Here is a 14,313-nt window from a genome sequence, read left to right as displayed (position 1 = left end):
AGAGAAGCACCTAGATGACAACGTTTATATAGATACAGTGGGAGCACCAAGGGGGGTCCCAGATGAGTACAAGGCCCACAGTCAGATATGGACAGGACTAGAGTCCATTATTCCCCAGAGAGCTATGAGCAAAGATGTTGGTTGGGTAACTGTTTTTATTGTAATCAACAGAGATTTGTGAATTATATCGGAGGTGCTTTCCAGAACCGCATGGCTTTGGACATGATCCTTGCTGAGAAGGGAGGAGTCTGTAAGATGGTGGGAGTGGCTTGTCGCATATACATCCCGGATGACATCGCCCCCTATGGATCCATTACCCATGCTCGTGAAAAGATTGAAGGACTGTCCAGGGAACTCAAGAGAAACTCTGGGGTGGACACTTTGTCCTTCACTTTGTGGGTGGGGGATTGGAAGGGTTTCCTTTAAGTGGGGGTGATGTTGGGGATTGTGATTTTGCTCTTGTCACTTATTGCGTGTTGTGTGGTCCCCCTCATCAAGTCCACCATGTCCCAGATGGCCGTCCACGACAGGAGAAGTGCCCGGAGCGGAGGATGATGCTGCCTGTTTACAAGCCTATGGACTATGGGGACTCAGTGATGTGATTTGAGTGTGCGGGCCTGTAACCCCTGAGTGACCAGCCTCCAGGGGATCTGGTGAAGAGGTAACAAGTCCAGCAGGTACGGGCTTAGCCTACCTGTGGGTACCTGGAGCTTGAGGAGGTCGCTCAGGATGGAGTTACAGGCCAGCAAAGCTCAAAGGGGGGAATTGTTAAGGAGGTCGTACTGGTTTCGGACGCCATCTTGACTACTGTCCGCCATCTTAGATACAGCGGCCACCTTGGGGGGGGGGTATGCTTCCCTCTTAGAAGCTATAGAGTTAAATGTTTTAATTCAGCTATTTTTCTCATTTAAACTGTTGTTTGCCTTTTCACAATATCCTTGGCATTTCTTACTGTCCTTCGGGCCTCTGTATTCTTGTTATTTATTTTGGTTATGAAGAAGCTTCTAGGAGCCATTGTGTAGATAAGCATGGCTGTAAACAAGGCCTAGTCATTTTTCCCAGAATGTGCTGGTACAAAAGCATAATGGCCAATAGGATCTAAGTGTCTTATCAACACCCCAAATGCTGATCTTCATGTGTTAAAATATAGCTGTATCTGTTTGAAATAAACAGTGTGATGTGAGTGCATCGGAAGACCGACTGTGTCTTTCATTTACTCTGTCAGCTCGCTGCCGGCAGCTATCTCATCCTCCCTCAAAGGGTTAATTAGGACTCACCTTACAAAAGTCAAGAGGGCTGTTGGGGCCCTGCAGAAAAATCCCTAACACTGTACATAGGGAGCAGTATTATAGTAGTTATATTCCTGTACATAGGGGGCAGTATTATAGTAGTTATATTCCTGTACATAGGGAGCAGTATTACAGTAGTTATATTCCTGTACATAGGGGGCAGTATTACAGTAGTTATATTCCTGTACATAGGGGGCAGTATTATAGTAGTTATATTCTTGTACATAGGGGGCAGTATTACAGTAGTTATATTCCTGTACATAGGGGTCAGTATTATAGTAGTTATATTCCTGTACATAGGGGGCAGTATTATAGTAGTTATATTCTTGTACATAGGGGGCAGTATTATAGTAGTTATATTCTTGTACATAGGGAGCAGTATTATAGTAGTTATATTCCTGTACATAGGGGGCAGTATTATAGTAGTTATATTCTTGTACATAGGGGGCAGTATTATAGTAGTTATATTCCTGTACATAGGGGGCAGTATTATAGTAGTTATATTCCTGTACATAGGGGGCAGGATTATAGTAGTTATATTCTTGTACATAGGGGCCAGTATTATAGTAGTTATATTCTTGTACATAGGAGGCAGTATTATAGTAGTTATATTCTTGTACATAGGAGGCAGTATTATAGTAGTTATATTCTTGTACATAGGGGGCAGTATTATAGTAGTAATATTCTTGTACATAGGGGGCAGTATTATAGTAGTTATATTCCTGTACATAGGGGGCAGTATTATAGTAGTTATATTCTTGTACATAGGGGGCAGTATTATAGTAGTTATATCCCTGTACATAGGGGCAGTATTATAGTAGTTATATTCTTGTACATAGGGGGCAGTATTATAGTAGTTATATTCCTGTACATAGGGGGCAGTATTATAGTAGTTATATTCTTGTACATAGGGGGCAGTATTATAGTAGTTATATTCTTGTACATAGGGGGCAGTATTATAGTAGTTATATTCTTGTACATAGGGGGCAGTATTATAGTAGTTATATTCTTGTACATAGGGGGCAGTATTATAGTAGTTATATTCCTGTACATAGGGGGCAGTATTATAGTAGTTATATTCCTGTACATAGGGGGCAGTATTATAGTAGTTATATTCCTGTACATAGGGGGCAGTATTATAGTAGTTATATTCCTGTACATAGGGGGCAGTATTATAGTAGTTATATTCCTGTACATAGGGGGCAGTATTATAGTAGTTATATTCCTGTACATAGGGGGCAGTATTATAGTAGTTATATTCCTGTACATAGGGGGCAGTATTATAGTAGTTATATTCCTGTACATAGGGGGCAGTATTATAGTAGTTATATTCCTGTACATAGGGGGCAGTATTATAGTAGTTATATTCCTGTACATAGGGGGCAGTATTATAGTAGTTATATTCCTGTACATAGGGGGCAGTATTATAGTAGTTATATTCCTGTACATAGGGGGCAGTATTATAGTAGTTATATTCCTGTACATAGGGGGCAGTATTATAGTAGTTATATTCCTGTACATAGGGAGCGGTATTATAATAGTTATATTCTTGTACATAGGGAGCAGTATTATAGTAGTTATATTCTTGTACATAGGGGGCAGTATTATAGTAGTTATATTATTGTACATAGGGGACAGTATTATAGTAGTTATATTCCTGTACATAGGGGGCAGTATTATAGTAGTTATATTCTTGTACATAGGGGGCAGTATTATAGTAGTTATATCCCTGTACATAGGGGGCAGTATTATAATAGTTATATTCTTGTACATAGGGGGCAGTATTATAGTAGTTATATTCCTGTACATAGGGGGCAGTATTATAGTAGTTATATTCTTGTGCATAGGGGGCAGTATTATAGTAGTTAGGCTCTTGTACATAGGGGGCAGTATGATACCTGGAATTCCAGCATGGACTTGCCCTTGTTGGACTCCAGCATGAAGCGGAAGGCTCCGATCCCGGTGTTGGGGTTGTCGGCCTCCTCGCGGTTCCCCTGTAACAGTAAGCACAGCTCAGTATTGGTCTCTGTCCGGGGACATCTGCAGAGTATTACATTGTTGCTGTTGAGATCATCTGCTATTAATTGGTGACACGTGTGATAATTGCTCTCAGGGTTTGGTGTTGCTGTGTCCTCAGAGTAACAGATGTGGGTGACAGAGCGCCCCCTGGGGATGGATGATGGAGCTCGGGGCCTGCAGGGGCGACAACGCATGCGACAACGACGAGGGAACAATGAGGAGATCTAGATCATCACATCTCTGCTTCCTGTCAGGGAACGAGGGTTTGTTACAGTTGTATCTGGACATTTCAATGTAGGGTAAAGGATAAGAGTTGAAATCCGTCCTGACACACTGTGCCGACCCCTCAGCTGTGCGCAGGCTGCTCCTCACATTGAATGTGGCCAGGGCCTCGCAGACGCTCTTCTCGATGAACTCGTCTGTGATCCTGCGGGACGGGTGCTCGTTGAAGACGGAGTTCATTAGGGCGATCTTGGCCGCGCTCCTCCTGGCTTCCGCTTTCGTCGGACAGAACTGGAAGGGTTAAAAGCAAAACATGTTACTATCCTGGTAAACAGTGAAAAGGAAAAAAACAGGACGGCGCAAAGAAGAGGAGTAAACCCAACCCCTATGTGCGGGGCTCACCTGTCCGAAGTCTTGTTTCAGGCAAAACGCCCCAATGTTGGGGTCCTGCAGGTAGATGGTGCTCCTCCATAACGGCAGAAATCGTGGCGCTAATCGTCCCGGATTATTTACCAACTCTCAAAAACGAGGATGATAGGAGTGATAACGATTTTACATACATAAATGAATTGATTGAGGTCCCTACTGACGCGTTTCGGGCAGAGCCCTTCCTCAGAGTGTAGGACAACAGTGAGCAGAGACAGAATACACCATGGCTATACAGGCAGTCCCCGGGTTACATACAAGACAGGGTCTGTAGGTTCGTTCTTAAGTTGAATTTGTATGTAAGTCGGAACTGTATACCTTATTATTGTAACCTCAGCCAGAACTTTTTTGGTCTCTGTGACAATTGGATAGTAAAAATATTGGGTTGTCATAAGAACCAGGAGTAACACTAAAGCTTCATTACAGACACCTGTGATAACTGTTACAGCTGATTATTGTAGCCTAAGGATAAAGTACAGTAACTTACCAACATCCAGAGTCCGTTTGTAACTAGGGGTCGTATGTAAGTCGAGTGTTCTTAAGTAGGGGACCGCATGTATATGCAAGAAGGGTGGGCCAATTGAGGCAATACAACCAATAGAGAGATAGCTTGACAATGGACCAATCACAACCAATCGTGACTAATCACTAACAAATAAGAGATAACCTAACAATAGACCAATCACAAGTAGTCACATATTAACCCATTACCTAATGTAAACAATGCCAGGAATGTAAGGAATCAAAATCCCCTACTTAAGAACACCTGACTTACATACGACCCCTAGTTACAGACGCACCTCTGGATATTGGTAATTACTGTATTTTATCCTTAGGCTACAATAATCAGCTGTAACAGTTATCACAGGCGTCTGCAATGAAGATTTATTATTACTCCTGATTCTTATGACAACCCAACATTTTTAAAATCCAATTGTCACAGAGACCAAAAAAGTTCTGGCTGGGGTTACAATGATAAAATATACAGTTCCGACTTACATACAAATTCAACTTAAGAACACACCTACAGACCCTATCTTGTATGTAACCCGGGGACTGCCTGTATTAAATGGTGAAATCTTTGAGATAGAACTTACAATTTGCAGCAGTTGATCCTGTTGAGTCGCGCTTGTGCGGGCGTGTTACTGCGTTCAGGACGCCTAGGGTCGGGAAAGGCCGGGGTGAAGGCGCGCAGCAGGCCAATATGGCCGCTTGCGCATGCGCAGTAGGTAAAAAGAAGTGTAGGGGATTGGGAGTACAAACATGGGCGCCTACGCATGCGCAGACTAGACCATCGCTCGTGCCTTGTGTAGGGGAAAAAAAAAAATAGAAAAAAAATCGAGCACTGGGAAGACGGAATTGATTAATTAATAGAGCGGCTAGCTGCTGAGTGTGGGTAACACATTAATGATTGCAGGATAAAGTATGTCATTACATAGGTATTCCCCAAAATGGAAAAAAAATGGGAAAAAAAAAGTCATTGGATGTGCAGATAGGTGATTAAATAGATAATCATTTATGTAATTAACTAAAATATAGCTAACTGAAGCTGTATAAAAATATATAAACAAATGCATGATAAATATATATGTGCCCTTCATTAACCGGCCTAAATATTAAATATTTGTAAATAATGGATAAAATGAATATACGGTGCAGATACAGTGGACAACGCAAGGATAAAATGCATATGTAAAAAAGCATATAAAAGAACATATATATAAAAAAATATATATATACTCGAGTATAAGCCTAGTTTTTCAGTAAAAAAAAAAAAAATGTGCTGAAAACCCAAACTTGGCTTATACTTGAGTAAAAAAATATATATCAAAAATCACCTTTCCGGCTTCCCCCGCTGCTGGCTATATACTGGGGATATGGGCTGGCAGGCTATATGCTGGGGGGCAGGTGCTGGCTATATACTATGGGGCAGGGTCCGGCTGGCGATATACTGGGGATATGGGCTGGCAGGCTATATGCTGGGGGGCAGGTGCTGGCTATATACTATGGGGCAGGGTCCGGCTGGCGATATACTGGGGATATGGGCTGGCAGGCTATATGCTGGGGGGCAGGTGCTGGCTATATACTGTGACCAATGCATTTTCACTTTCACTTTCACGACTCTCATTCTAACCCTGCGGGTACAAGTGTTTGGAGTTTGTATGTGCAGGACATGTCTCTGCTCTTCTATTGGATGTATGAGGGTCGGTGGCTTTTATGTGTCCTATTGGTGTAATGGAGGAGAAGTCTTTATAGTTGTGGTCATGAGAGAGCGATGCGCGTCTGGAGGAAACCTCTATATTACTACCATGCTTGTTTAGACGTTCCCTCAGCGGTAGAATCGTTCTCCCCATATACTGCAGGTTACATGAGAGCAGATATATAACATAATGTGTCCCGCAATTCATTAAATCTTTATGCTGAAATGCTTCGCCAGAGATGGTGGACTTAAAGGGAACCTGTCACCAGGGACCTCATTTTTCACTAAAGACAGATTGTAAAAGCCCCTCACACCTGCAGTGCACATCGGCCTCTCCGCCTTTTCCAAGCATTTGCATTACAGTATAATTGTGTGTTATAACTTACTCTTGCATCCTGACAAAATCCTGGGGTAGTCACAGGGGTTGGGCTTTGGTTTGGATGCATTTCAAAAACAACATGTGACTTGTCTGTGCTGCAGGCTGCCTCCATCTTTGTGCTCCTGTACAGCTTGTCCCTCCCGCACTGATGTCATCTCACCAGACTGTGACCTCTGAGAAGGAGCAGGAGGTGGAGCTAGGCAGGAGCACAAAGGTGGGGGCTGAGAGCTGAGGAGTGAGTAACACAGACAAGTCACATGTTTTTTTGAAATGCATGCAAACCAAAGTCCAGCCCCTGTGACTACCCCAGGATTTTGCAAGGTAAGTTATAACACACAATTATAATGTAATGCAAATGCTTAGAAAAGGCGGAGAGGCCGATGTGCACTGCAGGTGTCAGGGGCTTCTGTAACCTTTGTTTCGGTTTCAGACAATCTCCCTGAGTTAGGCCCCTTCCACACTTGCGTTTTTCACGCGCGTTTTCTGCGCGTGCTTTTGACGCGCAGAACTTGCATTGCACTCTGACCCATTGTAACCAATGGGTCTTTTCAGACTTGCATTTTTTTTCACGCACACACACGCGTTTTTTTTAACGCGCGTTAAATCTCGACATGCTCTACTTTTGCAAGTCACGCGCGTGAAAAACGCACCATACAAGTCTATGGAGATGCATCAAAAACGCATCACACTCTGAGACACTTGCAAGTGCAATGCAAGTGCAAAGCGTTTTTCTCGCATCAATAGCCATAGAAAAGACAGAGCTCAGTCCTGAGTCCATTTCACGCGCATTTTCTGCGCGTGAAAAACGCATTGAAATTGCATCAAAAACGTGCGTGAAAAACTGAGACACTGAACAAACTCTGACTGAAAACTGATTGCACTCTGATGCAAAATGTGCGTTTTTCACTGACCAAACCCTGATCGCCCCCTGATCAGACTCTGACCTGATCTGCAACGCAAGTGTGGAAGGGGCCTTAGGGAAACCTGTGTGTACAGGCTTCATTCGTGAGACAGGAGGGATACATACAAGATAGGTTTGTTCTTAAGTTGAATTTGTATGCAAGTCAAAACTGTATAGTTTATAATTGTAGATCCAGACAAAAAAATTTTTTTGTCCCGGTGACAATTGGAGTTTCAAAATTTTTTGCAGTAATGGGACCAAGGATTATCCATAAATCTTCATTACAGACACCTTACAGCCCGGGACTATAGTAACATCCAGAGAGGTCACCAGAGGTCAAAGGCGTGTCCGTCTGTAACTATGGGTCGTCTGTAAGTCAGGTGTCCTTAAGTAGGGGACCGCCTGTAACCTTTTTTGTGGAATCTGTCACTTAGAATTCTGCTTTGTAGCGCATAATCTGAATCGTTAGGGCAATGTCACCTAATGCCTTTGTACTGCCCAAAAGGAATATTTAGGAGACGCTTTTTTAAAAATGATTACTCTTAAAAAAAATCAAGATCCACAGGTTTATAAAAAAAAGTCTTTGTCTTTACGTTTCTCTCTCGGTCATGGAAAATGATTATATCGAGAAATTCTGCATTATTATCGACAATGTTGTCGGTGAGTTCTCATCCCCGGGTGTTATCGTTTAGGTCTGAGATGAAGCTTTCAGCACTCACTGTACAATGAGAATACAGGCCGTCCCCTACTTAAGAACACCTGACTTACAGACAACCCCTAGTTACAAACAGACCTCTGAATATTGGTAATTGGTAATTTACTTTATCCTTAGGCTACAATAATCAGCTGTAACAGTTATCACAGGCGTCTGTAATGAAGCTTTACTGTTACTCCACCCCCCCTGTTATGTGCCCCTCACCCCCCCCCCCGTTATGTGCCCCCCCCCGTTATGTTCCCCCCACCCCCCCCGTTATGTTCCCCCCACCCCCCCGTTATGTGCCCCCCACCCCCCCGTTATGTGCCCCTCACCCCCCCGTTATGTTCCCCTCACCCCCCCCCCCGTTATGTGCCCCCCACCACCCCCGTTATGTGCCCCCCACCACCCCCGTTATGTTCCCCCCACCCCCCCCGTTATGTGCCCCTCACCCCCCCCGTTATGTGCCCCTCACCCCCCCCGTTATGTTCCCCTCACCCCCCCCCCGTTATGTTCCCCTCACCCCCCCCCGTTATGTGCCCCCCACCCCCCCCGTTATGTGCCCCCCACCACCCCCGTTATGTGCCCCCCACCCCCCCCGTTATGTGCCCCCCACCCCCCCCGTTATGTTCCCCCCACCCCCCCCGTTATGTTCCCCCCACCCCCCCCGTTATGTTCCCCCCACCCCCCCCCCGTTATGTGCCCCTCACCCCCCGTTATGTTCCCCCCACCCCACCCCCGTTATGTGCCCCTCACCCCCCGTTATGTTCCCCCCCCGTTATGTGCCCCCCACCACCCCCGTTATGTGCCCCCCACCACCCCCGTTATGTGCCCCCCCCCACCCGTTATGTGCCCTCCACCCCCCCTGTTATGTGCCCTCCACCCCCCCTGTTATGTGACCCTCACCCCCCCCTGTTATGTGACCCTCACCCCCCCTGTTATGTGACCCTCACCCCCCCCCTGTTATGTGACCCTCACCCCCCCCGTTATGTGACCCTCACCCCCCCCCTGTTATGTGACCCTCACCCCCCCCTGTTATGTGACCGTCACCCCCCCTGTTATGTGCCCCCCACCCCCATGTTATGTGACCCTCACCCCCCCCTGTTATGTGACCCTCACCCCCCCTGTTATGTGCCCCCCACCCCCCCTGTTATGTGACCCTCACCCCCCCTGTTATGTGCCCCCCACCCCCCCTGTTATGTGACCCTCACCCCCCCCCTGTTATGTGACCCTCACCCCCCCCGTTATGTGACCCTCACCCCCCCCTGTTATGTGACCCTCACCCCCCCCGTTATGTGACCCTCACCCCCCCCCTGTTATGTGACCCTCACCCCCCCCTGTTATGTGACCGTCACCCCCCCTGTTATGTGCCCCCCACCCCCATGTTATGTGACCCTCACCCCCCCCTGTTATGTGACCCTCACCCCCCCTGTTATGTGCCCCCCACCCCCCCTGTTATGTGACCCTCACCCCCCCTGTTATGTGCCCCCCACCCCCCCTGTTATGTGACCCTCACCCCCCCTGTTATGTGACCCTCACCCCCCCTGTTATGTGACCCTCACCCCCCCTGTTATGTGACCCTCACCCCCCCTGTTATGTGACCCTCACCCCCCCTGTTATGTGACCCTCACCCCCCCCTGTTATGTGACCCTCACCCCCCCCTGTTATGTGACCGTCACCCCCCCTGTTATGTGACCCTCACCCCCCCTGTTATGTGCCCCCCACCCCCATGTTATGTGACCCTCACCCCCATGTTATGTGACCCTCACCCCCCCTGTTATGTGACCCTCACCCCCCCTGTTATGTGCCCCCCACCCCTGTTATGTGGTTACCTGGAAGCTCCCGAAGCAGCTGCCCCCGGGGAGGGTGACGTAGCAGACGTAGGGAGGACTGGTGGAGGGCACCATCTCGTACACCACCAGCGCCCCATTCTTCAGCTCCGCCCCCCGCGTCTGCTTCATCTGCCAGAACTCCTGCAGCGCCTCCACCACGTTCACTGCGGGAGAGACAATCACACGGGTCAGAGGTCATGTGAGGTCACCGCTCTCTCCACAGCCGGGGCCTAGGTCACCCAGATGCTGCGAAACAGATGGGAGGCCAAGTGTAATGTCCTCCGCCCCCAAACAGAAGATCATTAAAGGGACCCGACCGATCCCATACAGGGGTGACAGCCCCCCCCCCCCCCAGATCCCTCCCATACAGGGGCGACAGCCCCCCCCATATCCCTCCCATACAGGGGCGACAGCCCCCCCCCCAGATCCCTCCCATACAGGGGCGACAGCCCCCCCCCCAGATCCCTCCCATACAGGGGCGACAGACACCCCCTCCCAGATCCCTCCCATACAGGGGTGACAGCCCCCCCCCCCCAGATCCCTCCCATACAGGGGCGACAGCCCCCCCCCATATCCCTCCCATAGAGGGGTGACAGCCCCCCCCCAGATCCCTCCCATACAGGGGTGACAGCCCCACCACCCCAGATCCCTCCCATACAGGGGTGACAGCCCCCCCCCCCCGATCCCTCCCATACAGGGACGACAGACCCCCTCCCATACAGGGGCGACAGCCCCCCCCCCAGATCCCTCCCATACAGGGGCGACAGCCCCCCCCCCAGATCCCTCCCATACAGGGGTGACAGCCCCCCCCCCCCAGATCCCTCCCATACAGGGGCGACAGCCCCCCCCCATATCCCTCCCATAGAGGGGTGACAGCCCCCCCCCAGATCCCTCCCATACAGGGGTGACAGCCCCACCACCCCAGATCCCTCCCATACAGGGGCGACAGCCCCCCCCCAGATCCCTCCCATACAGGGGCGACAGACGCCCCCCCCCCCCAGATCCCTCCCACACAGGGGCGACAGACGCCCCCCCCCCAGATCCCTCCCATACAGGGGCGACAGACGCCCCCCCCCCAGATCCCTCCCATACAGGGGCGACAGACACCCCCTACCAGATCCCTCCCATACAGGGGCGACAGCCCCCCCCCCAGATCCCTCCCATACAGGGGCGACAGACACCCCCCCCCCCCAGATCCCTCCCATACAGGGGCGACAGACACCCCCCCCCCAGATCCCTCCCATACAGGGGCGACAGACCCCCCCCCCCCCCCAGATCCCTCCCATACAGGGGCGACAGACCCCCCCCCCCAGATCCCTCCCATACAGGGGCGACAGCCCCCCCCTCCCAGATCCCTCCCATACAGGGGCAACAGCCCCCCCCCAGGTCCCTCCCATACAGGGGCGACAGCCCCCCCCCCAGATCCCTCCCATACAGGGGCGACAGACACCCCCCCCCCAGATCCCTCCCATACAGGGGCGACAGACACCCCCTCCCAGATCCCTCCCATACAGGGGCGACAGACACCCCCCCCCCAGATCCCTCCCATACAGGGGCGACAGACCCCCCCCCCCCCAGATCCCTCCCATACAGGGGCGACAGACGCCCCCCCCCAGATCCCTCCCATACAGGGGCGACAGCCCCCCCCTCCCAGATCCCTCCCATACAGGGGCGACAGCCCCCCCCCCAGATCCCTCCCATACAGGGGCGACAGACACCCCCCCCCTCCCAGATCCCTCCCATACAGGCGCGACAGACACCCCCCCCCCAGATCCCTCCCATACAGGGGCGACAGACACCCCCCCCCTCCCAGATCCCTCCCATACAGGGGCGACAGACACCCCCCCCCAGATCCCTCCCATACAGGGGCGACAGACACCCCCCCCAGATCCCTCCCATACAGGGGCGACAGACACCCCCCCCCCCCAGATCCCTCCCATACAGGGGCGACAGACACCCCCCCCCCAGATCCCTCCCATACAGGGGCGACAGACACCCCACCCCAGATCCCTCCCATACAGGGGCGACAGACACCCCCCCCCCCAGATCCCTCCCATACAGGGGCGACAGACACCCCCCCCCCCAGATCCCTCCCATTCAGGGGCGACAGACAACCCCCCCCCCAGATCCCTCCCATACAGGGGCGACAGACACCCCCCCCCCCAGATCCCTCCCATACAGGGGCGACAGACACCCCCCCTCCCAGATCCCTCCCATACAGGGGCGACAGACACCCCCCCCTCCCAGATCCCTCCCATACAGGCGCGACAGACACCCCCCCGATCCCTCCCATACAGGGGCGACAGACACCCCCCCCCCCAGATCCCTCCCATACAGGGGCGACAGACACCCCCCCCCCCCAGATCCCTCCCATACAGGGGCGACAGACAACCCCCCCCCAGATCCCTCCCATACAGGGGCGACAGACACCCCACCCCAGATCCCTCCCATACAGGGGCGACAGACACCCCCCCCCCAGATCCCTCCCATACAGGGGCGACAGACACCCCCCCCCCCAGATCCCTCCCATTCAGGGGCGACAGACAACCCCCCCCCCCAGATCCCTCCCATACAGGGGCGACAGACACCCCCCCCCCCAGATCCCTCCCATACAGGGGCGACAGACACCCCCCCTCCCAGATCCCTCCCATACAGGGGCGACAGACACCCCCCCCTCCCAGATCCCTCCCATACAGGCGCGACAGACACCCCCCCGATCCCTCCCATACAGGGGCGACAGACACCCCCCCCCCCCAGATCCCTCCCATACAGGGGCGACAGACACCCCCCCCCCAGATCCCTCCCATACAGGGGCGACAGACAACCCCCCCCCAGATCCCTCCCATACAGGGGCGACAGACACCCCCCCCCCCCCCAGATCCCTCCCATACAGGGGCGACAGACACCCCCCCTCCCAGATCCCTCCCATACAGGGGCGACAGACACCCCCCCCCCCAGATCCCTCCCATACAGGGGCGACAGACAACCCCCCCCCAGATCCCTCCCATACAGGGGCGACAGACACCCCCCCCCCAGATCCCTCCCATACAGGGGCGACAGACACCCCCCCCCCCCCCCAGATCCCTCCCATACAGGGGCGACAGACACCCCCCCCCTCCCAGATCCCTCCCATACAGGGGCGACAGACACCCCCCCCCCCCAGATCCCTCCCATACAGGGGCGACAGACACCCCCCCCTCCCAGATCCCTCCCATACAGGCGCGACAGACACCCCCCCTCCCAGATCCCTCCCATACAGGGGCGACAGACACCCCCCCCCCCCAGATCCCTCCCATACAGGGGCGACAGACACCCCCCCTCCCAGATCCCTCCCATACAGGGGCGACAGACACCCCCCCCCCCCAGATCCCTCCCATACAGGGGCGACAGACAACCCCCCCCAGATCCCTCCCATACAGGGGCGACAGACACCCCCCCCCCCAGATCCCTCCCATACAGGGGCGACAGACACCCCCCCCCCCCAGATCCCTCCCATACAGGGGCGACAGACACCCCCCCCCTCCCAGATCCCTCCCATACAGGCGCGACAGACACCCCCCCCCCCAGATCCCTCCCATACAGGGGCGACAGACACCCCCCCCTCCCAGATCCCTCCCATACAGGCGCGACAGACACCCCCCCTCCCAGATCCCTCCCATACAGGGGCGACAGACACCCCCCCCTCCCAGATCCCTCCCATACAGGGGCGACAGACACCCCCCCCCTCCCAGATCCCTCCCATACAGGGGAGACAGACACCCCCCCCCCCGATCCCTCCCATACAGGGGCGACATCCCCGGCTGTGGCCCCTCCATCCCCCGACTGTGGCCCCTCCATCCCCCGGCTGTGGCCCCTCCATCCCCCGGCTGTGGCCCCTCCATCCCCCGGCTGTGGCCCCTCCATCCCCCGGCCGTGGCCCCCCCATCCCCCGGCCGTGGCCACCCCATCCCCCGGCCGTGGCCACCCCATCCCCCGGCCGTGGCCACCCCATCCCCCGGCCGTGGCCCCTCACCTCTCCCGTAGCCCTGCGTGTGCTTGGCGAAGCTCCTGACCACGGCCTCCACCGCCTCCCGCAGCACGGCCGGACTGCCCGCACTCCCCGGGATCCCCAGGCCCAGCGGGGGCGGAGGGGCCGAGGCCTGGGGGCTGGGGAAGGAGCCTCCGGTCACCCCGGGCCGCAGGGAGCGCAGAGTGCCGCCGGACACCCCCGGCCCCACCCCCGGCTGTAACCGCTGAGAACGGAGCGACTCCATGAGCGGATAACGGGACCGAGCGGCCGCAGCTGTCACTCACAGGGAGGGGGCGGGGCGCACGGCAACCCACCAATCACAAGCCTCCTCCTACACACTGG

The 14,313-nt window shown here is 53.5% G+C and overlaps 1 protein-coding gene across 1 annotated transcript in view; it reads right to left on the bottom strand.

Annotated features, from left to right (window-relative positions):
* The window catches only part of LIX1L (limb and CNS expressed 1 like), a 22,664-nt gene extending 8,351 nt beyond the window's left edge, over positions 1 to 14,313 (bottom strand). The window contains exons 1-4 of the mRNA XM_072114560.1: positions 13,975 to 14,313; positions 9,963 to 10,126; positions 3,681 to 3,821; positions 3,188 to 3,283 (exon numbers count right to left, since the gene is read on the bottom strand). Of these exons, the coding sequence (XP_071970661.1) occupies positions 3,188 to 3,283; positions 3,681 to 3,821; positions 9,963 to 10,126; positions 13,975 to 14,215 (642 nt within the window). The 5' untranslated portion in view covers positions 14,216 to 14,313. The remainder of the gene's footprint in view (positions 1 to 3,187; positions 3,284 to 3,680; positions 3,822 to 9,962; positions 10,127 to 13,974) is intronic.

Source organism: Engystomops pustulosus, chromosome 7 (assembly GCF_040894005.1).
Source record: "Engystomops pustulosus chromosome 7, aEngPut4.maternal, whole genome shotgun sequence".
Lineage (NCBI taxonomy): Eukaryota > Metazoa > Chordata > Amphibia > Anura > Leptodactylidae > Engystomops > Engystomops pustulosus.
Note: the sequence above shows the minus strand (reverse complement) of the source record. Positions and strands in the feature narration are given on the sequence as shown.